At 43.6% G+C, this 25,958-nt stretch overlaps 1 protein-coding gene across 6 annotated transcripts; it reads left to right on the top strand.

Annotated features, from left to right (window-relative positions):
* The first annotated feature begins 1,382 nt into the window (after positions 1 to 1,382).
* LOC121596786 (histidine decarboxylase) lies at positions 1,383 to 12,726 on the top strand. 6 transcript variants are annotated; one of them, XM_041922009.1, is made up of 11 exons: positions 1,383 to 1,450; positions 3,287 to 3,536; positions 4,570 to 4,856; positions 4,988 to 5,389; positions 6,982 to 7,211; positions 7,304 to 7,394; positions 7,482 to 7,914; positions 9,402 to 9,547; positions 9,630 to 9,801; positions 10,121 to 10,150; positions 10,319 to 12,726. In XM_041922009.1, exons 2-11 carry the CDS (start codon positions 3,509 to 3,511, stop codon positions 11,302 to 11,304), a joined length of 2,805 nt encoding a protein of 934 aa, XP_041777943.1. In that variant the 5' UTR covers positions 1,383 to 1,450; positions 3,287 to 3,508; the 3' UTR covers positions 11,305 to 12,726. The 6 variants fall into 6 exon arrangements, with proteins under 6 accessions (XP_041777943.1, XP_041777944.1, XP_041777942.1 ...); XM_041922010.1 differs by having other exon boundaries at positions 1,384 to 1,450; positions 3,373 to 3,536; XM_041922008.1 differs by lacking the exon at positions 1,383 to 1,450 and having other exon boundaries at positions 2,998 to 3,536.
* Positions 12,727 to 25,958: the final 13,232 nt, after the last annotated feature.

Below are 25,958 nucleotides of genomic sequence, written 5' to 3'. Positions count from 1 at the left end.
TTGGCTTGAAGGATATAATAGAACGAAGGCGGTGTGTTGTAGGTGGTTGTGTCGACAGGTGAGGTTTTGCGGTAAGTTGAGAGTGCCTTAACGGCGCATAATTAATGCTGCTGGTTTGTGCTGTGTACCTTACGCTGATTGACCCGTTGACAGCAAACTGGGGGTTGTTTTATCTGATGCATGGTCGCGGCTGGAGGAGGAATAAAACATTTTATTATTAGCTGTAGATCTGGGTCAGATTCAGTGACGCTGGTGTTTGTGTGTTATTGATATGATGAAGTCAACCCAGAATAACACGACAATGCGGGATGTATCACATTGCCGGTGATTTGTTTTGTTAAATCTATTTAAAGTGTACTTGTTAGCTGTGGCATTTATTTCTTTATTTATTACATCGTTTTCAGTTACAGATACATTAAGAAGAGATCATATTACTTAAAATTTAAACACTAACTTGTTTGCCAGAAATTACTTTCCAAAAAGTATATCAATATTAAAAGTAAAATCGATTCAAAGTTTTTACCCAAAATATTCTAAAATTTACATGAATGTCCCCAACACTTTACACCTGGCACTCTTTATAAGCTCTAAAGGTTATCGAAAACAACGTATATTCTTTTTAAATGAAATAGATAACTATCCAAACTTACTCGACACATACTTTTGTGTTATATATTTATTTAATCTGTTTCTTTTTGCATATTGTAAAGCATGAATTAAATGGGTACTGTCGTAAGAGAGAACAAACATTCCAATTTCGAAGCCCAAAGCTTTGTTTTTAATTTTTAATATGTTTTGAAATTCTAATTATTTCATGGCTTATCTAATTGCAGCAGCTAAAGACAGTTTTTTTAAAATATTAATTGAAAACAGTCATTTATTTCACATTAAAACAACCAATAAATGAATGCATCACTACAGAACTAACTAAACTTCACGCAGTGGATTTTAGGAACCTCAAACGTACGCTAGTTATCCCGTAACTCCTCTTGACGTAATCCCATCACGAAAGATTTTAACGATTCATTAAAAGACGAACTTACCATCCCGGTGTCATGCCAGCTTTCGTACGCCGCAATAGAGCAAATGGAAAAGCGACCAGCAAATGCATGCAATGACAGAAGGGAGCAGTGTCTCTCGCTCGCTAGTACGCATGACTCGTCCTTTCATTCAGAATACTTTCGTTTAGCTTTCGTATTTTTCCTCTTTTTTTTTTGGTCACCCGTCCACCACAGCCAATTGCGCTGGAAATTTCTCCCAAGGACATCTGTTGATTTGAAACCTGCAGGGATGCTGCGCGAAAATGGAGATACCATTTTCCACCCGCTGGAGACTATATAAAGGCTCGCCATCTGATAAGAACGCTATCAGTTTGCGTTAGTTGGCGATTGGCACAGCTGAGCTGAGTCCCTCATCGGGCCGTTCTATTCCGGTGCTTTCCATTCCTAATGTGAGTGTTGTGAGTGGTGAAGTGTGATCAAACGGATAAAACCTGGTTTGCTGCCTGTCCAGCATCCCCCTAAAACCGGTTCTTGGACCGTGATCGACGGTGACAATCTATCGAACGACCTTCCGAGCGAGCAAACGGGTTTGGGGAAAACCCAAGCCAACCAAAACTGCGTGTATTCATAATGCTTGTGTTTAAACACGGTGGTGATAAAACTCTCCAGTGCTATTTTTGGACCTCCACTACAAACCCAACCTGCCGTGTGCTGTTGGGAGGGTGTGTGTGTGTGTGTGTTTTATGTCTCTTTCACGATGCTGCCCTCAATAGTTTCCGTCGAAAAAGGAGTGACGCGCCACAAGTGAATGGGCTAGGGGTGCCGAGTTATCGAAAGCTGTTTGATCCTGTATGAAAACTCGCAATAAAATGTTACCTCTCCAGTCGTTGGGTGAAGAATTTATGCAAATTTGTAGCTGTTTTATGAGCGCCGCGTAGCCAACTTCATTCTAGCGAATAAATGTTCTCGATTAGGTTGCATCTCGTCATAGAAGGACAAGCGAAAAGCATACAACCACGAAGCTAGCCAATTAAGATACATCGATACGCATTAACCGGTCGAAAGAAACCGTTGCTATCGTTGTGCTGTGCTTGCAAAACGATAAAATCTACGACATTGCTTGTTAGTTGTACTGTAATCGGGAGAAAAATGAAATTGAATTCGCAAGAAAAGGTTATAGTGTTTACAGCCTCTCACGGGTTATTACATTATTTTAAGTACCATAAAGTGTCATGAATATATTAAACACGCTTTTATGTTAGCCTCGTGGCTTCATAGCAAACCATTTGAGGAAAAAAGGGCAATGCTAAAAAATGCTTGCTCAGTAGAATCACATCTTGCTTGTTAACGACCATTTACTTCTTACCACGGCACGCTGTCGGGTGCCTTATTTGAAATTAGCGTGATGTGTGAGGGTATTTAACGCACCTGCATTGCGCAGTGAGACAGAGCAACAATTATTAAGCTGTGTTTGATGATGTTGTGCGATACAAACCTATTGCAAGAACAAACCCTGAAGTATTTTATTGTAAGAAAAGTTAATTTATGTAGTAAGATGTGTTTAAGCATTTCTATCCAAGATGCATGAAGCTAGAACATTTTATTTAATACAACTTTTATATTTTTAGTGATATTTGCTGCTAAATACTTGAAGTTAACTGTGAGCTTGCCGGTAATGAATTTTAAAACATTATAAACACAGAAAGTATAGAAACTTTATTGAAAATGTTTAATTATATTCGCACCACCTTGTGGAGCGAACTTCTCAGAAGCAATTTAAGTAGCACTTTTGCTAGGCAACATTTGAATCACAAAATCTTTATCAACCAACCATGATAATGTGAAACATTAACGAGATGAGGGAAGCAAATATATAAGCAACATTCGTTTAAAATAATTTTTATGGCACCTATTCCGTGCTTGTCAACGAGCAGAACCATTTGGCTGCCGTTCTATCTGTCAAGACAGTCGGTCGAACGTCCACAGGTAGGAAACGTCTTGCTAGGAAAGACAGGAAGGAAGCCCAACGAAGTCACACGTCGCTCATGCATACACAGACACCCTAGATCACCCTAGAGCACCGAATTACGTACCTTTTCCCCACCGAGAGTGCAGTGTGCGTTGTGTTGTGGTTCAGTCGAACAGTTAAAACCTTTGCACGATTGCAATTTCCATTCATTCCACAAACCGTCTTACTTAAGAACCGCAGTACTGGTGGGACCAACGCGGTCGTGTTTCGAGCCGTAGGTTTTCAGTTACTTTTCACATTCCATCACTTGTGGTAGATTTAACGTGGTAGCAAGGGCTTTCGGTTCGTACATGGATTGATAATTTTTACTAGACCCTTCCCGTTCAACATTGGGAAGCTCAGTTGTATTCGCTCAACAGTTGCTAATTACAGTGAAGAAGTACGTCTTCGAGGGAAACGCTGCCTACTGTGGTGAAGCGTTGCATGAGCAGTGGTTTTCTGTTTTAATCAACAAATCAACGAAGAATCACCGCAGAAGATGGATTTCGACGAATATCGAGTGCGAGGTAAGTAGTCACTAAGTGGACGGGTAATTAATTGTGACAGCGCTGACCGTCGTGTAAAAAAAAAAGACCCGAGCGGGAATGGTGATGATTCCGCACCTGGGCACCCCTTTTAGGAGGATTACATTTTGTGTTGCAGGAATCGTGTAGTAATTAAAAGTATTAGAATGTATTTCGATAAGTGTTTCATAGAGATTCAAGGAAGAATCTTATTACAATTGTTTTATGAAAAAGATGATTGGAAAATGGCTTATATTGCACATGATTTGGTAGATTCATCAACTATAAGTATTGGAATTTCTTGAAGTAGTAACTCCAACTGATTGCACAATCTTACGTAAAACGTTCTTTGATATTGGTACTGAGGATTTGGTCAGTGCAATGAAAAGCTTTCATTTCAGTAAGGGCTGCATTAGCCAAAGATAATCGTCCCAAATCCGATTTGAATACGCAATAGAATAATTCACATTTTCGGCCTGTTGTGAAATACTTTGGTGATGTTTAGACGTTGTTTTTGTCACTAAACTCAGTAGTTTCATGTAGTTTAAAGAAGATTTAAGGAAATGTGACACGTTCTATTCAATATACCACTCAACCGAGTGTTATAAACTTTCTTCCCACAGTTCCAATACAAAAAGAAGGACAAACGTCGCTAGCTCAGGGCTCCATAAATTCCTAACGCTTAATCCACATCGAATGCAAAAACAAAAAAAAAAACATGTGTATAAACTCCCAACAAAACACAGCAAGATATTGATTCCGTTTAGGTTCGATTTGTCCGAGGGACAGCAATAAAATAAAACACGCTACACACATTCCACACCAGTGGGTACGTGGGTTCCGTCGTGGCGATAAGCTTAAGCCGATGCAAATCGCCTCAATCGCCAATTTGAATCAATTTAGAACTCCCATTGCTACCCATCACCCCACCGTTCTCGCTTGTCTTGTACCAATTCGATTTATGACCTTCAATAATGAAAAACTTCTATGCACATTGACACCCACCCAAAACACTTTGGCTGGTTTGTTTTTGCAGGCAAGGAGATGGTGGACTACATCGCGGACTATCTGCAGAACATTCGCGAGCGGCGTGTCCTGCCGGACGTTCAGCCCGGGTACATGCGCAGCCTGATACCGGAGTCGGCCCCGCTCGAGGGCGAGCGCTGGGAGAACATCTTCGCGGACGTCGAGCGCGTCATCATGCCGGGCATTACGCACTGGCAGAGCCCGCACATGCATGCCTACTTTCCGGCGCTTAACTCGTTCCCTTCGCTGCTCGGCGATATGTTGGCCGATGCTATCAACTGTCTTGGATTTACTTGGGTAAGCTGGGCGTACGGCAGGATATCGATCGGCGTGCGTTTATGTGCTTGATTTGCTTACCCAACTTCTCTCTCTCTCTCTCTCTCTCTCTCTCTCTCTCTCTCTCTCTCTCTCTTCCTACTTCTGCACAGGCATCATCGCCCGCCTGCACCGAGCTGGAGTCGATTGTGATGAATTGGCTGGGCAAGATGATTGGATTGCCGGACTCGTTTCTGCATCTGCCCGGCACTAGCATGGGCGGCGGTGTGATTCAAACGACCGCCAGCGAGGCAACGCTCGTGTGTCTGCTGGCTGGGCGGACGATGGCCATTACGCGGTTTCACGAGCATACGCCCGGGCTGCAGGATGCGGAAATCAACGCCCGGCTGGTGGCGTACTGCTCCGACCAGGCACACTCCAGCGTGGAGAAGGCGGCCCTAATCGGCTTAGTCCGGATGCGATTCATCGAGTCGGACGATCAACTCAGCCTCCGCGGCGATGCCTTGCGCGAGGCAATCGAGGAGGACATCAAGCAAGGGCTGATACCGTTCTGGGTGAGTACCGACGGGAGGGTGGGAGAACCATTGTCCCTCCTACCACCTCATTGTGGGTAAAGGTAACTGTTGGGCAGAACCTTCCAGTTGAAAGCAGTCAGCATGCGGTGACAAATCAGCTTAGCAAGTTGTCGGTTAGCGTCGTCCTCGGGGATCTCATTAGCCACGAGTGAGAACTCGGTCACCGAAGGGAAGTTTTGTCGGTTGGTGCACTGGTTTGGCTCGTGCAATCGTGTTGCTGGGAATTGAAACCACCGCCAGAGTCTCAAATTACTTGCGGTGGTGTGACGGGTGTGACTGTCGGTTGGATTTTTGGCCGGAGGATGGCGAAGCGGAAACTAACGAACTTGTTGATTTCTGGTGTCAATGAGTGGCCGATGTTTGTTAATTATGCACGGGAAGTAAACAAACTTTACGATTGGATGTAGAGGTAGAAATCGTTGGAATTTTTGGAAAAGTAAAGCCAAAGGCGATAGCGGCATTCTTTATGAAAAAGTAAAACGTTTGAAAGTAACATTCCATGCTTCTTGCAAACAATTTTACTTTAGTCAATTCCAAGGATTTTTTCAAAAAAGAAAAGGGAATTAATTTTGTTTACAAGTTAGTTGTTTAAACTTTGAGATTACAATCAATTTCGAGATTATTGGGCAATTGTTTACACAGAATTCATTCACTCGTCGATGCATGCCAACTAGAAGCGCTCAAAAAGCGCCAAGAGTGAATGATAACGAGATTTTAAAAGAAGCAAATACCTAAAAAAATACTGTTTGATCAATTAAGAGGACATTCGAGATTTTAATGTACATTTTTAAGGTTAAGCAGGATGATAATTACTGGTTATCACTAATAAAAATACTTTAGATAGTTTATTATTTGGAGTCTTATTTACCGAGGGACTGATTGACTAGATTGTCTTGTGGTACTACAGTCATCATCTAGTACTTCTTCTATTTGGCGTAAACGTCCTACGCGGACATGCCGGCCTATACAGGCTTTCAAGACTTTATTCAATACCACGTAGCCGGATAGTCAGTCCTTACTACTGGAAGACGGCCCATTTCGGGCTTGAACCCATTACGGGCGTGTTTTTTGAGTCATTATAGTTGACGACTATACCACGGGACCGCCCCCCGAGATCATCTCATACAACTTAACTAAACATCACAGTTACATTATCGTGTTTGTTGTATCCTGGTAACAAAAATTATTTGTTCAATGCGGATGGTTATAAATTAAACAAATGGATGATATAATTTAATTATCATTCATAAATGTCGAAATTAGCCAATATAACGACCAAAAATATTGATGCAGAGACCAGTTACACAAGCTAGGCTTGATTTATGAATCCTATTTTTCGTCTTACCGGGAAATTCAGCTAATGTTTGATCTTGATTGGTTTTACTGAACGTGTGATAGTTACAAGCGAATATTAAGTCAATAGAACTAAAATATTTAAATTAAGTAAGTGTCTAAAGCATTTAAACAGGCATAGAGCAACAGCTCGTGGATCCACTTGGGTGGTTTTCGACCTCCACCACGATTCTCATCCATTGCCGTTACCTGAACCTGAACGCTCGTCATCTTTGTAGGTGTGTGCCACGCTCGGTACCACCGGGGCGTGCGCCTTCGACCATCTGAACGAGATCAGCGAGGTGTGCGCACGCTACAACATCTGGCTGCACGTGGACGCGGCCTACGCCGGCAGTGCGTTCATCTGTCCCGAGTTTCGGGTGTGGCTGAAGGGCATCGAGAAAGCGGACTCGATCGCGTTCAATCCCTCCAAGTGGCTAATGGTGCACTTTGACTGCACCGCGATGTGGTAGGTGGCTTACTGCCTGGTCCGTCCGGTTGATAAACGGCGCTCGCTCTAATGGGTTGTTTTGTTCACTCTGCTTCACTGTGGGGATCCAGGCTCAAGAACAGTGGGGCCCTGCACCGAACCTTTAACGTGGCTCCGCTGTATCTGCAGCACGAAAACTCGGGCCTCTCCATCGACTACATGGTGAGTATCTGAGGAGGTGGAGTAGTGAGCTAGACGGTTTGCGCGTGGTTACAATTTATTGAACTTCTATTTCGCTGTCTTGCACAGCACTGGCAGATACCGCTGAGCAAGCGGTTCCGGGCGCTAAAGCTTTGGTTCGTGCTGCGCAGCTTCGGCACCCGGGGACTACAGAAGCACATTCGCGAGGGCGTCCGGCTGGCGCAAAAGTTCGAGGCACTCATCCTGGCAGACCATCGGTTCGAAATTCCGGCCACGCGCCATCTGGGCATGGTCGTGTTCCGGATCAAGGGCGAGAACGAGCTGACGGAGAAGCTGCTGAAGCGACTGAACCAACGCGGACACATGCACGCCGTGCCGGCCTCGCTTAAGGGTCGCTACGTTATCCGTTTCACCGTCACTTCGACGTACACTACGAACGACGACATTCTGTCGGACTGGAACGAGATTCGCACCGTTACGACGGAGCTGCTGAGCGAGCTGAACATACAGCAGGTCGATAAGCAGCGTGTATCGTTGAAGGGTGAGTACTGGAGGAGTCTGAAAATATTAACATTTGTAGAGAGTTTTCATACAATCTCATTTGTACATTTTATTTCGTTAGTGTTTCATCAAGAGCTAATTCTTTAGTGTATTGCACAATTGGGTTTCTTATCTTGATTAAATCTACAAAAATCAAATACTGAAGTGTCCCATAAGTCTTCGTCGCAGGATCGTCTTTGTTCATTAGTGGTTCATATTTATAAAGATTCAGTCCTGCAGTCAGTAAAGATGTGAGACACCAGCGCAGCCCTTCGGGAAGAGATAATTGCTGGAGTGAAGCTGGTACTAAAATGGAAAACAGACCGTCCCAAGTAGTCTCATGATGAACAATCTTACACCTTCCCTTTCATAATGGCCATCCACCCCGTAATTTCCATGATACCGTTGTGCACGATGACGTATTGAGTAGGAGGGAATGGAAGGCCTGTTTTAACCTCTCTATAAGGTTGCAATCCCCTTCCATATCAGCGAGATATGTATACTACATTATTTACAGAACAAGAGAAAGCGACAGAGAAGATGAGAGAAGAAATATTTTTAAAGAATAAATATCATTTTATCGTAGTTGCATTTTATTATACACCATTTTTGGTCATCCACAGGAGCTTGAATGCTGTTTGTAGGTTCTGTGGTTCTATTTGTTTTTAAGAAAGAAGTGGAAATTACTAAATAAAAGTATATTTAGACATTTAGATCTCCACACCATTCGGCTTGGGTCTTTATAGTCGAGATAATCTTGACACGATTGTTGCTTGTGAAATTGTTTTTCGACATTTCGACATTTTTTATGGCTGATATTTTTGTTAGATGTTTACGCGACATGTGGTATTTCCGCATTTTTTTCTGTGGTTGTTACCTGTTATTTTTGTAAGATCTTTACTCGACTCGATGACGTTTTCGTTCAGAGTAGATGCTAAAATGCAAGATATACAGGAGGCTATAAGGATTCTTTGTGCCTCAAGTTGAATTCGTCTCTCTGTTGTTGCTGCCGTTCTCCTGTCCTGTAAAGTCATCAACTTGAATCACTGAACAGCATGCATGTCGTGGTTTCAAGCCTTGAATGGATAGCCCTCCGTGGTAAGGACTGACTGTAGGACGGCCTAACCGGCCAGCATTGGCAAAACATAAATTTGCATATAACTGACGCGCTCGTATGATGTTCTGTTGAATTCAATTTTTTTGTTTAAACTGTATGAACCAAACATGTTCTCGTTCAATCTGCACATTGCTAGAAAGTTTTTGTACATCACTTAGGTATTTTCATAAGGTAGTGATGCTAGTGCTCCGTCACAGCTTTGGGCAGTTAGCGACACGTTGACCCCTCGTAGTATTAAAGCACTTAACATTCCAACATAGCAATAGTGTCCATCCGCTTGATCACTTCCTTCGCCTCACCTCACGAACGACCTCATCCACATCGCACCCAGCCCATTTGTTTGAAACTATCTTCCCGTTTTCTGCGTTTAGATACGCGCGAAAAGAACGAAGCGTTCGGATCGAGCCTTCTGCTCGCCAACTCGCCGATGTCGCCGAAGATCGTGAACGGCTCGTTTGCGGCCATCTTCGATGCGGACGAGTTCCTGGCGAAGGTGTACGCCGGCATACGCATCTCGGTAAGTGTATTCCACGGTCGGTGACGGTCGGCAGCCACGTTGTGACACGGTATGGGACTTTCCGCACCTTCCGCACTTGCAGAACCAGGACTCACCGGCGATGAGACGGCGCGTCCGGGGCATCCTCATGTCCGGCAAGCAGTTTTCGCTCGACTCGCGTATGGATCTGGTCGTGCACGGGATCGGTCCGGGTGAGGTGCGCAACGGCATCGAGTCGAAGGCCATTACCGAGGACCTGGAGGAGGTCTGGGAAGGTACGAAGGGAAGGTAGTGTAGGCTTCTAATTCCTTACAAAATTCCGTCGCTTTCCCGCACTTGCTTGTGTTGTTACGTGTGTGATTGAGTATGCGTGTGAGTTCGAATGTATGCAATATGTGTGTGTTTGTGCACGCGTGCGTGTGTGTGTGTGTGTGTGTGAGCAAAAGCATGGTAGTGCTTTTATGCTAGCAAAAGCTCCTTTACCTCTGCCAGCGCTTGTTGAGGAACGCTTTTGCCGCCGACGCTTGTGCACTTGCATGCAATGTGGTACTCGAATTTGTTTACAACTTTTCGTGCATTTTCACATTCGAGCAGCTTGTGAGCAGATGGAGCTTTCCGACCAAGGTGAGTATAAGCAGCGTGTGAACTAGAGCAACACAGCGAACTATGTGTTATGTGAACAAATATTTCAAAATATTTCGAAAAGAAAAGATTTTTCATTTAAATTTAAATTCAATTTCATTGTTTTTTTTTGCAATCTTGTTCACACTTTTTAACATCATCATTCCGCAGAGAACACACCGGAAGACAGTACCCTCCATCTACAGCGTCACCGATCCCCCTCTCCCCAACCACCACATTTCATCGAACCTCTCCCGATACTGCCTGTCGTCGGCCCGTCCCGGGGCCGCTCACAAAGTGTGGACACCGGCATTCTTCGTGTCCGTGCTAATGCCCCCGACGCCAGCTGGTTGTTGGAGCGCGAGGAAGCCCTAACCCGCTCCGAGCCGTGCGCCTCGACCGACTCCCTCACCAGCGCGCCCTCACTCTCCTCCCCAACACCCATTCCTCCTCCTACTCCACCACCCATCACAGCCACCCCTAAAGTGTCCTGCGAGTCCCAGCTCGACAGTATCGACGAAAACCGGCCCTCGGAGAACTTCCCGCGCAGCAAGCGACGCTGCTCGGACAATTCGCACCTCTTCTCCCTTACCCGGCCCAACGTGTACCCCGAGAAGCGTCAGTCCGAACCGGCCATTCGGTGTGCCTTCTACAACCGTGGCTTCGAGATGCTCTGTACACCGCGCCCACCACCACCGAAGCGGGTGCTCTCCCAGAACGATTTACCCCGGGCGCGCCACCTGCGACGACAAATATCGACCGTATCGGAGTTGAACCTTACCGATCCGGACGACGACTGGCGTCGGGCGAAACTGCTGGTCCCACCGTTTCGCTACTGTATTGCGGACGAATCTGGCCATTGCATCGATTTCGACACGATTCTGCCCTGTCCGGTAGCATCGATCGACGATGAGGCAATTTTGCGCGATGCGTTGCGGTTCGAGGAGAACTTTGTAGAGCGCTGTGAGCAGATCTGTCCCGAGCCGGATGCGCTCTGTCTGGAGACGATCGAGGAGCGGGTGCTGGACGAGCTGACCTCTTCCGGGGGTGCCAGTGGGGGTGGATCCAGTTCAGACGATGAGCAGCAAGGCGAGGAAGTTATCTACGAGAATGTGAAGCATTGCAGGAAGTGTGGACATCAAAGGATTAAATTATAATACAGAGCGAGTGATGGGAGAGGCACACTGATGGGTTCTCGAAATGGGTCTTTGGGAGATAAATTGCTTCATATGGAAGGTTATAGGCAGCTTTTAAGTGAGCGGTAGCAACTATTCAACTGTTAGTTGTGTGTGCCAAAGAAGACTCTTTAGATGAAAACGGTAGTTTAACAGGATTTTGTTGCTTCATTGAAAGTTGGTGAGGTTACAGCCATTTTCAGAAATATGTTAAGTCACAAGACTTTGTACTTTATGAATCCTTCGTGGCCATTTTTGATTGATCGATTGATTGATTGATTGATTTAATTTCCATTCATAAGGCGAAATGCATACGATGTATTCTATTATTTATCATATTTTAATTTTTATTTATTTTGCATTTTATTTTGTTTCAAGAGATTAGTAAATGTATTTTTCAGCCTGTGAGGAGTATCATAATGCTTTTATTTATATAAAAAAAGAATAATACATAGCACGTACTATGTAGAATATTATCATGGAGCAGAGCATTTGAAATCGTTGTTTATGGTTAAATTTCGATGTTTACAGACTATCTACATTGATTTTGCTTTTAAATTAGTGTAAACTATACATGGTCAAGAGCAAGCATTACCAACAATATAAAAAAGAACAGATACAAATCTGCAAATGTAATAGGCTCTTTGAACAACAAATGTTTATTTATGAATTTAATGAAAAATACAATCCATAAAATCTATGCAGCATATTCTAAAGGAGTGTATAGCCCAAGAAGACAAGAAATGTTCAGAAAGTATACAAAGATATTTTTGTTACCGTAATATTGATGTTGTCGCTAGATACAGAACCTATTAACTAGGCACTTTTACTGTTGATAATCAATAGTTTAAACTAGATCTACTGTAAACTACAATCAATTCAATCGGTTGACATTTGTTAGAAAGGTTTTACGTTATTGATTATCGACTGTTACATTTCATTTATTCACTACTTCATATGAAATGGTATTTCAAAGATAGTGTGCCCAAACATAAAATATCATTCAAAAAAACATAGCAGCTCCCACTCTTAGCGTATACCGTATGATATTGGTGTCTAAACAGCTATAGAACAGTTTTCACGTCAATCGTAATATGTAAGAAATCGTACATGCAAGCTTGCTATGTATTATCGAATGGCATAATAGCTGAATTCAGCAACAGATGCACCAATAGCTTAGCCAACTCACAAATCTGCTGTGTATGTCAATAATAAAACTATCAAATACAATGCTCCATCCAATATTAATCGATAATCTGCATCCAAATGAAAAAAAAAAATGCGCAGGAAATTAAGTGTAAAAATCCTACCAAGCTAAACCAAGCGCTATCGAGAGAGCAAATGTACTAGAGCAACCTATCAGTCGTCGGCATTTAAACAACGTGCAATAAATCAAACATAGTATCAAGCATTAAAATGAAAAAAAAACAGGCATTAAACAAATTGCTAAGCCACACTAAAAGCTAAGCCATACTATCCGAAATGCTCGGTAGCGAAGGTATCACTTTTCCCGAAAGCTTCATTAGCCCGTGCGCGGGCACGTGGCCTTCTGCCAGCAAAGGCCAGCGTGCTCCCTGGGTGTACCTTCGTTAAGGAAATTGCAAACTTGAAAAGTCTGCACAAATCATCCAACAGCAATGCAAACATGACAAGGCTTTGTTGCATCCGCAATCCATTTTTCTTCCGGCAGTGCGGCTAGCGCAAGAGCGGGAAAAGGACACAGAAATGGAAATGCGGCTGGGGATTGCTGATAACGGTGCGATGGTGAAACGGCAAAGCAAAAGCACCACCTTAAAGAAATGTTACCCCTTTGCCGTGGGTTGTGTTTCCACGTTTAGTTGCCGTTGTCGACTAAATTTCGGACATGCACCGTACGAACGAAATGGCAAGGAAATTCAAGTGCAACGAAGGGCACACCACCTAAGCAGCCAAACTGTATCTGCCTGGAGGGGGCCGCGGGGACAAATGAAAAACGACCAGGGCGAATGGAAGGAAAGAAAGAAAGCACAAACAAAACAACCCAATCCAAACTAAAACCAAAGCCAAACGGTGCCCAACGCTAACCCTCAGACCGAGCTGCACCGCATGCAACAAATAATAAAAATTCACTTTCGCTTTCAAGTTCAAGCCGGGAGCAGCGCACAGCAAGGGGGAAGGGGGAAGGGGGGGGGGGAAGGGAGGGGCAAACGTGTTTGGTCGCTACCGCACCCAACGCGATGCCATCGTCTCCCACGATTCTCCCGGGCTGCATGCCCCTGGTGCAGCACGCGCTTGCACTCTCGCCCGATGGTCTTTCCCGGCCCGATCGGCCCACCAACCCGGGTACGGGACGGGTTCAACGAGGGCGCATGCGGCGACGGATGTTGTTATGATTAGGTGGCGTGCGGGGTGGTTTTGCCAAGTGCACGTTTTGCACGATCGCAACGATGGAGGGAGGATCGAGGGATGGGGTGCGGGATCGGTGGGATCGTTGCACTTGCACGTTGCTTTCGTGTAACGAAATGTGTACCGGGAAGGTGTAAGCGTGGTTGAACATGGACTAAGTGTGTGTGTGTGTGTGTGTGTGTGTGTGTGTGTGTGTGTGTGTGTGTGTGTGTGTGTGTGTGTGTGTGTGTGTGTGTGTGTGTGAATGTTTTTGTTTTCGGTGATTGTCGAGACCTAAGGCTAGGGCTGCCATCGACGAAACATACGACTCGGTTTCAGCCGGTGCTGCAGCCTTTCTAAATGGCATTCCCGGTGGTGTTAGAAAATTAGCAACGCGTAAATGGAGCCATGGTGCTCCAAATTGATATCATTTTTAATGCCATTTTGCTGAGAAGCGTAGCAATAGTTTACTGAATGCAAGCAGCAAAATGGTAAACATTCTATTTCAGAAGCCACAGCACAAAAACACATTTTATTGTGCAATATCTATGCCGCTTGAAAGCTTTTTCGAAACAATTCTCCTACTCTCCATAGTGTGCAGAGCTACTACGGACCTAGAATTCGATGATATAACGACAAGCAGAGGCAACGACTTGCCTAGGGGAATAGCCTACCGTGTCTAGCACCAAATTGGATTTGATTTTAATAAAAACATATTGCTGCAGCTATGCAGTTATACACTTTATAAATTTAATTTAAAATTTAAATTGGTTATCCATCTTGAAATGGTACACATCTAAGGAATGATCACGTGATCAGAGAAAGTAACAGGATCATGACTAGTGTGTGAAAATGACAAGGATATGATGTCTGTGATATACTAAAAAATACAAATAAGAAATAATATTCAAACCCAATTTTTCCCAAATAGCCCAAATAGCGGAAACATTTTTTAAGTCACGGACTAATTCAAACAAAAAAAATTACTGGGCTTTTTAAGTTACTTTCGATTGTAAACATCATTGTACACTGCTCCTCACTCCAAAAAAAAAACCACTTTAAACCTGGATTCAATTTAAAATATACTAAATATCTGAATAATGACAAGGACAAGAACAAACACGAGGAATGAAGAAGAGTTAGCCAGTTTTTTTTTATTTCCTAATTTAAATTTCATTATTATGTACAATGGTTTGAAATCTTAAGCGATAATGGGTACGAAACTATGTTCTTTCCTCATTGAATTCTATGCTTAATGGCAATCTTGGCCGGTAGAACTGAGTATATTTAAAAATAATTGAAAAATTCAGGAATAATTTAACTGAGGGCAAAAAACAATTTGCAATGAAAATCCCCCTTATTTATTAAAACAATACAAATCCGTAAATTGGCTTACAAACTATTCCCTAACTTATCATTTTGGACCTTCAACGTGTTTTTTTGCTTTATTTGTTTTATTTCATTATTTTCTATCAATTCTATGCAGTTTATGAGAAGACTCATGATTTTTTTGCCATTTTGCTTATTTTGGCCTTTCAGTTCTGGTTTAGATAATTCCTTGAATGCAAGAGGTTTTATGTGGTACGATTCAATAATTTCTTTAAACATTTCCCAGTAATCTTCTATTTGTCTGCAGTTTTTATATTTGTGTTCTAGTGTTTCAGTAATTGCGCAAAATGAGCAATTTGGACTGTTAACCGATTTGTAATTATGTTTGAATTTTTGTTTTGAGCTGAGTTCATTCGAATTGATATTTCGCCACATTTTATTCCATTTTAATGCTGGGTATGTATTTTGTGTGATTGAAGGAGGAGGAATGAAGTTAATCATTGTTTTATATATTTCCCTTGCTCTAGGGTTCTCTATCATGCGTTCTGTTAGATATGCACATTCTATGGTTAAAATTTCCAGAGATGGATAGTTTTTGGGGATTAAATGTATATCAGAAAAGCAAAAAAAAAGTATTTATTTGTTATCAATGATGGTAGCTTTAACGCTGGCTGAACAAACACAAGGAATGAAAAAGAGGAAATCTTCAATGCTTAGGAACACTATCATTCCACAGGGTTTTAATTGACTGGACATGGATTTAATACATACGTTTCCTTTGTTTATTATTGATAAAATAGTTTTTTTTCGCCTCCTGCAATTTAAAGAAAGTGAATCTTTTTTCAAAAATAGAAAAACACGCCGCTTTAATGAGTGCTGTGTGCACTTCACTCCGTAAGCAAATCTGAAACCAAAACCTCTTTTGCATTTCCAGCTTAAATTATGAATAACTTGACGCCGATTGCGAAAACTTATTCAACAATGCACAAACAAAACAGTCCCTGCTTAATGATTCCACGAATTTCACTGCCAACTTCCGCGGCACGCTCTCCTCCTTCTCCTCCTTCAACGCACCATACAACCAGTGCGGTGGCAACAAACTCCCACCCAACCAAGCCTGCCAGCGATTCACCGAACCGAATGAAGCTGGCAAATAAATCAACGGAAGCGGTATCCGCCCGCCACCGAAAGCGGTTCCGGAAGGCCGCCAGTATCATCTCGGCCGCGTGCAGTGCGCAGTGGTGTCGATTGCACAACTTCGGGATGCGTGCTACCCCGTCTGCACGTCCCGAAGCAGCGCAGACACACGAGCGGCCGTGCAGTTATCAACTGTCCATCGAACCCTCATTAAGGGTATTAAATTAATAAAGAAACTAACTGCGCGGTCGAAACAAGCCTGTGTGAGTGTGTGTGTGTGTGTGCTTAGACATACCGCATACGTTTGCTGAGGGTGAGTGGAAGGGCCACCCTCTGTTTTGCCACCTCTTCGGCGGTGCAGCAAGCTGCTTGATCACGAGCGTTAAAGCGCAGGCATGCACATACTGCGCTCGCAATGCAGAAGGTGCAACCGCCCTTTGGCGGTGCAGCAGATGCAGCACCGCCAAATGGGGAAGGACCTGTGGGGAGGCGAAGACAGTGAGCGAGTTCATTGATCGTGGCTCGTTGATTAAATGTTTTGCGTGAAGTGATACGCAATACGGGGCGAAGGAAATGTGCGAAGGAGCGCAGTGTAAACATTGCAATTGCATGTTCGCTCCCTTGGGCATAGGGCCGCAGAAAACTGGCTACAGAGGCCTAAACAATGGCGCAATTGTGAGCTTCTGTGTTGGCGTGAGTCGTTTTATGTGTGTGTGTGTGTGTATGTGCACACGATACAGTGCCACTGTCATCTGCCCGGCGCACCCGTTTTATCACCCGCCGACTTGAAGCGGAACCGAGCGCGCTCGATTCGGAAGCCCGTGCGCCGTCGGGCGGGCGCAAAGATTAATGAGCATCTTTCACGATCGGTCGGCGTGCAGCCAGCGCGGACCCGGTCGGGTGAATCCTTTTGCGCACGTTTTTACTGGCCGTTTTTTGATTATTGCAACCGAAGCGCAAAGATTGAGTCATCGTGTTCCCCCTGTCCGTGGTTCGGGGCCGCTTTTATTTACAATTCCGCGCCGGTTTGATAACGCAATTGCTTTGGCCGATGCTTCGGCAAGGGCCGGTTTTGTCTAGCGTGTGTTGGTGTGTGCTGAATGTGTTTTAATTACAACATTAAAAATAATTTCTGGTTGCAGAAAAATAAATAATAAAAGCGTAATCACAACCATGTTCAGCTATTTGCAATGATTTATGGCGACACTGTTTATGCTTGAGCTGTATGCGATCACTGGCAAAGTGTTAGTTCAAATTTAATAAAAACGATTATTATTCGGAGAAATTTTAAAACATTTTCGTTTATGTCCAACATTGAAATTTCTGAAACAAACATATCTCGTAAAAAACTTTAACATATTATCAATTTATATATACAATAATGTTAAAGTAAACTTTACTTAAAGTAAAATAAATTCAAGAAATTGTTGCATTAGTCGATGTGGCTCTTTTTAACCACTTTTTATTTCTTTATAGCCCTATAGGTCCTGTGTAAGGTCCTGAGTGTCTGGGGCTCGCTATATACAAGATTTGAACTTATAGAACCCGCTCAACCTTAAAATACTGCTAGAAAATATTTGTACAAATAAAATTAAAACTTTTGAGCAACACATTAAGGGCAAGGCCAACAAACTCCATGTCGTTGGAACACTTATCGCTGAATTGATGAAAAGCAGATGTGTCAACAGCAAACTAGGCCATCCATTCTTGTCCCCTGTTTTCCACAGAGACAGCCTATTTGCAGTCTACAATCGATCACTTGTTCCGAGTGAGTGAATGAGTCATTTAAACTTCTTCCAGGTCGTTTAATTGTGGAAAATGTGCATCAAAAATGACCTTGTCCGTTTTTTGTCAGTACACAAGTAATCATGGACTAATAAAGCATAGTTGTATGGATTATTATAAATAATAGGGCTTCTACATAGCAACATGTCTCTCAATTTAAAAGTTTCTTCAGAAACATAAATAAAATGCAACAAAAATCCCCAGAAACAACGCAACCTCAACGCAGCTAGAACGAAACTGATCTTTTAGAATATTTTTTTTTATAAATTACCCTCAATTTTTCATAGCAATTATACGGCATGGTCTTCCGAAACAAAAGGGAAAGCAAAACCACAAAAAAACACACAATCAAAGCAAACCATCACACATCACCATCATTATGAGCTGCATGCTCATCATTGTCTTGACCTCCCACTAGCCGTGCGCCTTTCGCTCGGTCCATCCGAAACCGTCAGCTCACATTTGTAAACCTTGCACTTAACCGTCAAAACTAGCGCACCCCCCCCCCCCCCCCCCGCTCGTTCACTTCGCTCAACCCCAAGGTAACCGGTCAAACGCGCGCTGGCACGATCAATCAATCGATCGATTACACTGGACCAATGGCGTGTATGTGTGTATTTCCAGCACGTTACGTGTGCACCACCGTCTTGAACATGAACGAAAAGACGGCTGCAGAATTTGGAGGAAACCGGGCGAAATTGGTGGTGACCAGTCGAGATTACGTCCTGCTTTCAGAGGACGCGAAACCTCTTACGCGGGGAAGTTCGGAAGTTGGAAGTTTGCTTGTGTTGCGACCCGATCTGGGCGCAACAAACAAACGGCAGCATCCCCCCATTGGATCCTGCCCAGTTCCGGGGCAAAGTCTTGCCGAATGCCATCCATCACACGCAATAACCTTCAATTTAGGTGCGGTGTGCTGGTGTTACCCGGTACCCAATTACGGCGCCGTACCGCGATTGTGTAACACCTCGTAACGGCCTATCGATGATGGCAGATGGATGGCAGCGAGCTCACTTGTTTTGGACGATGCGCAAAAGCGAAAGTTCATATCGGTAGAAAGGCTCTGCCGGTGCCGGTGCGCATCGTGCGTGTTGCGTGAGATGCTGCTGCGAGGGGGCGATCGAGACGGGCCTAGCCGAAGCATCATCGTTGCGTTGTTGTGGTCGAGATGACAGCGCATGTTACCGAGAGGGTGCACGAAATGATGCGTTATCGAACGGTTGTGATGCAAAGCGGTAACGGCCGATAAGAGCTGTCCGGAAATTCACATGTAGTGCGGGAAGGTGAGGAAGGAAGTTGAACGTTGAGCTTTTCATGTGTCTAAGACGAAGCTCTATTGTGCAGAATTCCGTTTGAATGATTCATTGGAATGTTCAGTAGGGCTTATTCTATTAAATTTGATAACGCTTTTGTTGAACTAAACCTTACATTTCGATTGTAAATTAAACATCGTAAAAAACTATGCTTGGCATGAGTCTTTTTAACATACCGATGTTAACAGTTTTGTGTAATGCTGTAACCGGGGAGTAAGCACTCGAGTTTGGTACCATGAATGGGCGGATTCCATCCCACAAACAGATTGCGGCGATGCTCGACTCCAAACCGTAACCGACCGGCCGGACGATCGTCAATGTAAAGGAAAATAAGACAACCTCTTCTGAAGCCTCCACCTACTCCATCATACGATCATACGTTATGCGCTCCCCATCCCCCTTTCCAGTGCCCCTTTTGTGTACATGTGCTGGCGGGCGCTTTCCGGCAATTACCAAATTACGGCGTGATAAGATAATTTCCGGTACATCCGCACAACAGTCGAATCTTCGCCAGTCGATCATGTAACCGACCGGTGTCGTGGACTTCCATCGAATTGACCGCCTCTTTTCTCGTATCGCGGCTGAACCGCAAAGCTGTTCGTTTGTTCCCGGACGTACCTTGGTTTGGTTCCCGCTTGAACCCGCCTCGAACGATGACCTGACGATGGATGGGTTAGCTGTCCGGGATGGGCATGGGCACTGTCAGTTTTGTCTTCGAAAGGTTCGATACTTCCGACAGCGGCCAGGGCTCGGGCTAGAGGGAGTGTTTGCCGGGAGTGTTCATTTCAGCTGTAAAGATAATCGAACGCCGCCACGAGCTTTTTCGTCAGCTGGTGAGCGGCGCTGATGTTGTTGGGCTGGGCATCGCTAAGGATGGTCATCGTGACCACCGTGATGGCGTAATTAGGTGCATTGTGTTTAACTGATTACCCACACTCTGATTTGTTCACTGAAATCGTGGCGATTTGCAGAACCAAAATCATCTTGAAAAGAATTAAACGAACTGTTAAGATAGAAGCACTGCAAAGGAATACAAAAATAATGATGATTTTGAAGATGTTTAGTAGTTATTAAAAAAAATGTGTTTGAAAAACACTTTTTCAATTTGATTATTTATAAAGAGATATGGTTTACGAAATTGTTTATACTTATTTTATAGAACTCAGAGTCAAATAATGCAGCAATGCTTACTGTAGACATAAAACGGATCCAAAGGTTGATGAACACTTTTTATCAAAAATGAACATGTTGTTTAGTCTTTTTAGCAATAAATAAAAAATGAACTCAGAATTTCATGTTTTCCAAGTGCTGTCGAAAAGAAAGCGCTGGAATTCCTTGCTTAAAACAAACAGACCCATACCCATGCCTTACACTGCTGCAGTACGGGCCCAATGAACATAGCAAGCACAGAACAAGGAAGCGGCAAATTATTTCTGCCAGCAATGTACCAGCGAGCTTCGAGCGAGTTTGAAATCGATTCCGAGCCCGAATTGACACGCCACAAGGAAACGGCCATTATCGTCATTAAGTACGTTAATTGACCGAGCGCGAGCCTCGCACGTGGTGGAACAAAGCTCCTCCCTGCAAAGCGGTGGGTGGCTCATGGACGGACGCACCTCGGCCACAAATTGCGCTGGGTGTGGGTGGCACTTTTGCTTGTGTGTGTGTGATTGTAAGTGAAATTGTTGGGTGGGTGTGGGAGGTTACTGAGTGGCGAGGAATGTGTCAGACGACAGAGCACCGGCGCGAGGAAAGCATGAGCCAGGCAGGCAAAGCTTCAAGGCAAATCTTCGCAATTAGGCTCCATCGGAAAGGTGTTGTTTTCCGAATAGTTGAAAGAGAGTGGCTTAAGAAGAAAAAGAAGAAGAAGAAAAAAGACACAAATGTCTACAAAACGTATAAAATGCTGAAGAAAAATGGAAAACGCATTAGCATGACAGGTGAAGAAGGAACAAAACAAAAAAAACAGCAAGCTCCACAGTGTGACCCTGCGCTGTGAAAATGACACCCACCCATCCCCGCCAGACAACGGTCACGGCCGTAGTAAATCACACCAGCCCGGCTGAATGAGTCGCATTGTTTCGGTAACAGGGTAACGCCAGTGCGCTGGTATGTCGCGTTTGGATGAGGAAGGAAGAAGAGCACCGGGTGATTGCACGCAAGAAACGCACCTTTGGCGTTGTGATTTACGATGGTTACTCGCCCGCTCGGGAATAAATGGCGACCAGTTTTAAACGCGTGGCTTTCGGTGCTGGCGGTGGCAGGAAGCCGGAGGAACTCATTAGCCGGCTGGCCAACCGCAACGCAACGGAGGAGGACGGTGTTGGCATTGTTGTTATCACCCGCCACCCGCAACCTGCTGTGATCGTGAAATCGAAAACGGCTTCGTTTCCGCACTGCCGGCAGGATCGGTCAGCCGAATGGCAGTGCCACATTGCCGGTGGAAAACTGCAAACCCGCCCCAGCCGCCCTTTGACGGACCATGGGCATTGGAAATTTCACCAAACAATGGGCTCGTCTTGCCGGTGCTTTTCTTCCAGTGCCGCCCGGGAGGACACAAAGCAGACAAAGCACACAGGTGGACAGAATGAATCGCATGCCCTATCGAGCGGGCAAATGCAAACGGGGCCCTGGCAGCGTGCTTTCCCTTTTGCGGTGGCGGAAGAGAAAATTAAAATTAAATTAATTTGTAATTGTTACAAACACGCTGTGGCGTGCGTTGCGGGTGGGAGCTGCTGGAGAAAATTACGCCACACCGACATAATGGTGCCAGGCAGATGCCTGGCGTTTGTGCATCTGAAATGTCTTTGTTAGCTCTTGATTAATTTTTATAGCGAAAGAGTAACGCTTGCTGTTTAAATGCATATCTTGATAGCATCAAACGGTGCGTTTTTGATTAACCTTTGCATTGATAACGTTTTTATTAGCGTTTGCTTGACTGAATATTCATGAAAAACTGTTACATTTATAAACATCTGCCTGTTAATACAGTCGGAAAGTATGGGCTCGCTATGGTTTGTACCGCACACTCGATTAGTGATGGGAATAAAATGAATCTCAGAAGGGATTCAGATCTTCGAATCCCAATCCTGGATGGAATTCGAATCTTTGAATCCTAATCCCAATGTGGTATAGCGATTTATTCTAGTTTGCAGCGAGGGGGGGGGGGGGTTAATTAGTTAATGCTGGAAGAAGAGGTGATTCTATTTTACTCGAAATTATTGAACTTTGCCGTACTTACATCATAATTAGTACAGGTCCCCGAGATACGTGGACCTTTATTCAACATCAAATCAAATAATTTATTGAGTGACTATAACTTCTCATTAAATGCTATATTACACGAGCATTTGCTATATTTTGACTGAAAACTGCGTGATTCGATATTAAAGATACGTGGTTTTTCTCGACTCCCATTAATGGCGTATCTTGGGGACAGCCTCTGAATTTAATCGTAATACCAATTCCAATCGCAATCAGAATTTCGAACGTAATCAGAATCCCAAACGCAATCAGTATCTCAATCACAATCAGAATCCCAATCAAATCGCAATCCCGATCGCCATCGGAATCCCAATCGAATACCAATCCCAATCCCATCCAGAATCCCAATCGAATCGCAAACGACTCCCAATCCCAATCGAATCGCAATAGAATATTTCTAGGGATTGAATCTTCGAATCTTTCGAATCCCGAATCTCCCAACGCTACACTCGATACATAGATGATCCTGCAGTGATCCTTTTGCATCATTTTCCACAGTGACTTGTAAGCTTAGTTCTTAATCTTTTACAAATAAGGATAACAAAAACAAGATTGACTTTTGAACAAAACTTTAACTTGAACAAGATAACTAGAAATTATAACGATTTTTTTTGTTATTAATGAGCTAATATCACTGATGTAAATCTCATAGTTAAAAAGAACAAAAGCTAAGAATAATTTTCCCGAATGCTTAAAAAATTTGGTGGAATTGAAACTAGGAAGCGCTAAAATAATAGTTATCACTATTTGCTACAATATTATGATGAATTTATTCAATCCACGAGGTATGAAAACATAAAAGTACATCAAGATACCCCCCTGATAAATTATTCAATAAAAAAAGAGTTTTCCAACTTTTGCTTTAACATAATTCAAAAGCAAATTTGTCTATGTTTATACAGACTCTATGTTATATGATACAGACCAAAATTTGTTTTTATATTCGTGCTTCTAGTACGGTGGTTTTCAACCTTTTTGCAGCTTTTCCCCCCGTGTAGGGTGCATGTGGGATTTCATTTCCCCATCACAAGTTCATGAGTGGGGGGAGAGTGTGTCAACTCATGGTATTTAGCGAAATTTCGATCAAAATCCTCCTCCCCTTCCAAATCAAAACTCTCTCCTTGGGAGAGAATTCCCTACCGGTTGAAATCCGATGTTCTAGTACAAGCGAATAGAAGGCCATTAGACGAGCTTTGGATTCTATTGGTATTTTCTGTGGTTTAGTTTTTGATTTCATGCTTAAGTGATTTCTTTTTATGAATTTAAATAATTAATCTAAAAATCCTGTAAGATCAATTGTTTTCTAAGATTCTAAACACCTTTCTTTTTCCTTACGCATATCCTAGGTAACACTCCTCAACTTTTCTAGTATTATCTTCGTGGTTACCCATACACCATACTACTCTTTGTTAGCAATCGAATGTTTCTCCCTGCTCTTATCGCTGTATGTAACAATACTTCTTCAACTTGTATGATCATGCCATGCTGCTCGAAATAGATGAAGCTGTATTCAGCATACAGCGCTTAGCTTTATTTAATAACTCAGTGAAGCTGCTCGTTCAATTGGACCGAAAATGGTGACCTGCTAAACCTAGCGCCTACCTGTCACTAAAACTGTCTCTTGTCAACAAGCTTTCCTGACGAGCGATTTGTTGGCCTTTTTATACACAATGCCAAAGAATCAAACTTTCTCCCCGGCATCGTTCACCTTGAGCTGCATTTTCCTGCATCGGAACATGGATCAACTGCTCGTGTTTTTATTTTAGAATGGATAACATCAGCTCTACATAGACTCTTCAATTCCGTTCCGAACTTTCTTCCACCGGCGGTGGAAGAGTTGCCAATTCAAACCCCGGCCGCTCTGTTTAAAAATAAACCCGCTTTTCCCTTCACCGAAACACCCATTGTCTTGTCAGTGGTGCGCGGGAGAGTAACCGTGGTCTCCGCCGTTACAGCTGTCAAACGCGCGAAAACAGCTGGGCACGTTTTCTGAGCCACGCGGCGCAGCCTGCCCTGATAAATGTTTTATCGAACGCCACAAATCTCCGGCCGCTGGACGCTTTGCGTGAAGGGAATTGTTTGCAATGAAATGGGGAATGTGGTGTGAGATCGGTTGTTTTGTGTTTCAAGCTCCAGCTGCATTTGCATTTATCACCGCGTGCGCTATAATTCTTCCGCTCTGCACTACATTTCGGGCTTCGATCCATTCCGTGCCAGTGAAAGATGGTGCCGTGAAGGGATGAGCGATGGCGACGAATGTATGCCAAATTTCACTTTCACACTGCCCCCGGACGATCGGCACACGCGTAAGTGTGTCGCGCGTGTGCGTAGGAAGCATGCAGGAAAAATCAATAGTCCCTCCGTCCTCCGCCGTCGAGCGTGGACGTGACTGTGCGTGGTGGAAGTGACGTTTCGATTTGCTTCATCGTCATCTATTTCTCCACCGTGCCACCTTTCCTCCCTCCCGCGGGATGAAGTGGACGATAGAGAATGGAAGCACTATTTGCACTACTTTCTTCGCTGGAGCATGCGTCGCGGAGCGATTATGAAATATACTTGGCCGGTCGTTTTTTTTTTCGCCGTAACTTGTCACAGTGCGGAACAAGCTGAAGCTTACATACGCCAGACGCGTGCTCGTACCAAGTGCGTACGCAGTTGGTGGGGCATGCGCCTCTTTTCGGAAGCATTGTGTAACCTTTTGTCACCGATTTTGTGTGCGATGAATAACCGATCGAGTTAGCCAGGGAGCACTGGGGGGGCTGTGTGTGTGTGTGTGTGTTTGTTAGGGCGTTGCTGGGGTGCAGTGATTACTGTGCTTGCTCTCGCGCACGAAACGACACACTTTTCGTGCATAATGGAAGTGCACATAACACACATCGAGCTGTTGTGATGTTGTGCGGACGGGGCTACCGTTACACGATGTAGGGACTATGTTATAATCCTGCTGCGTTCAAATACACCAGTGACATTAATGTTGATGAGTTATTGTTTTAATGAATAGTCCTTATTGATTGTTCGCTAGTTTCATGTGTCTTGTGAGTTTTAAAGGAGCATTACATGCTCAATTGGGGGATAGTTACCTTTTTCCTATTGTTACTTGTCTACAAAATTGATTCCTATATGATTCTTATTTGGGATACAACATTTGCTCGTGATGAGTAATAACTTCAATTGACATCGATAAAAGTCATACTTTTTGCAACAATTTAAGCTTTTTTTGAGATGCTTTCTTGGAGAAATATATTTAAAATATAATTTATAATCATTAATCTTATTAATAATCTAAAGACTGATGTGATGTTCAAAACCCTACTCGTTATCTCTGCCTTAAGTCGCTGTCAATGTTACAATATCTTTTAGTTGTAAAAAAATAGAGTATTTCTTTTTTTTACAGTATTCAATGTTTCTCCATGATTTTTGTTTTTGAATTCGTCCAACAATCTA

Source organism: Anopheles merus, chromosome 3R, assembly GCF_017562075.2.
Source record: "Anopheles merus strain MAF chromosome 3R, AmerM5.1, whole genome shotgun sequence".
In the NCBI taxonomy this organism is placed as follows: domain Eukaryota; kingdom Metazoa; phylum Arthropoda; class Insecta; order Diptera; family Culicidae; genus Anopheles; species Anopheles merus.
The sequence above is the reverse complement of the archived record's forward strand: the minus strand, read 5'-3'. Positions and strand labels throughout refer to the sequence as shown.

Bases quoted from the DNA above. Each gene is read 5' to 3' on its own strand.
- LOC121596786 (XM_041922009.1), top strand. From the start codon at position 3,509: ATGGATTTCGACGAATATCGAGTGCGAG. The intron at 3,537-4,569 runs GTAAGTAGTCAC...TTGTTTTTGCAG, and splicing joins CGACGAATATCGAGTGCGAG to GCAAGGAGATGGTGGACTAC. The intron at 4,857-4,987 runs GTAAGCTGGGCG...ACTTCTGCACAG, and splicing joins ACTGTCTTGGATTTACTTGG to GCATCATCGCCCGCCTGCAC.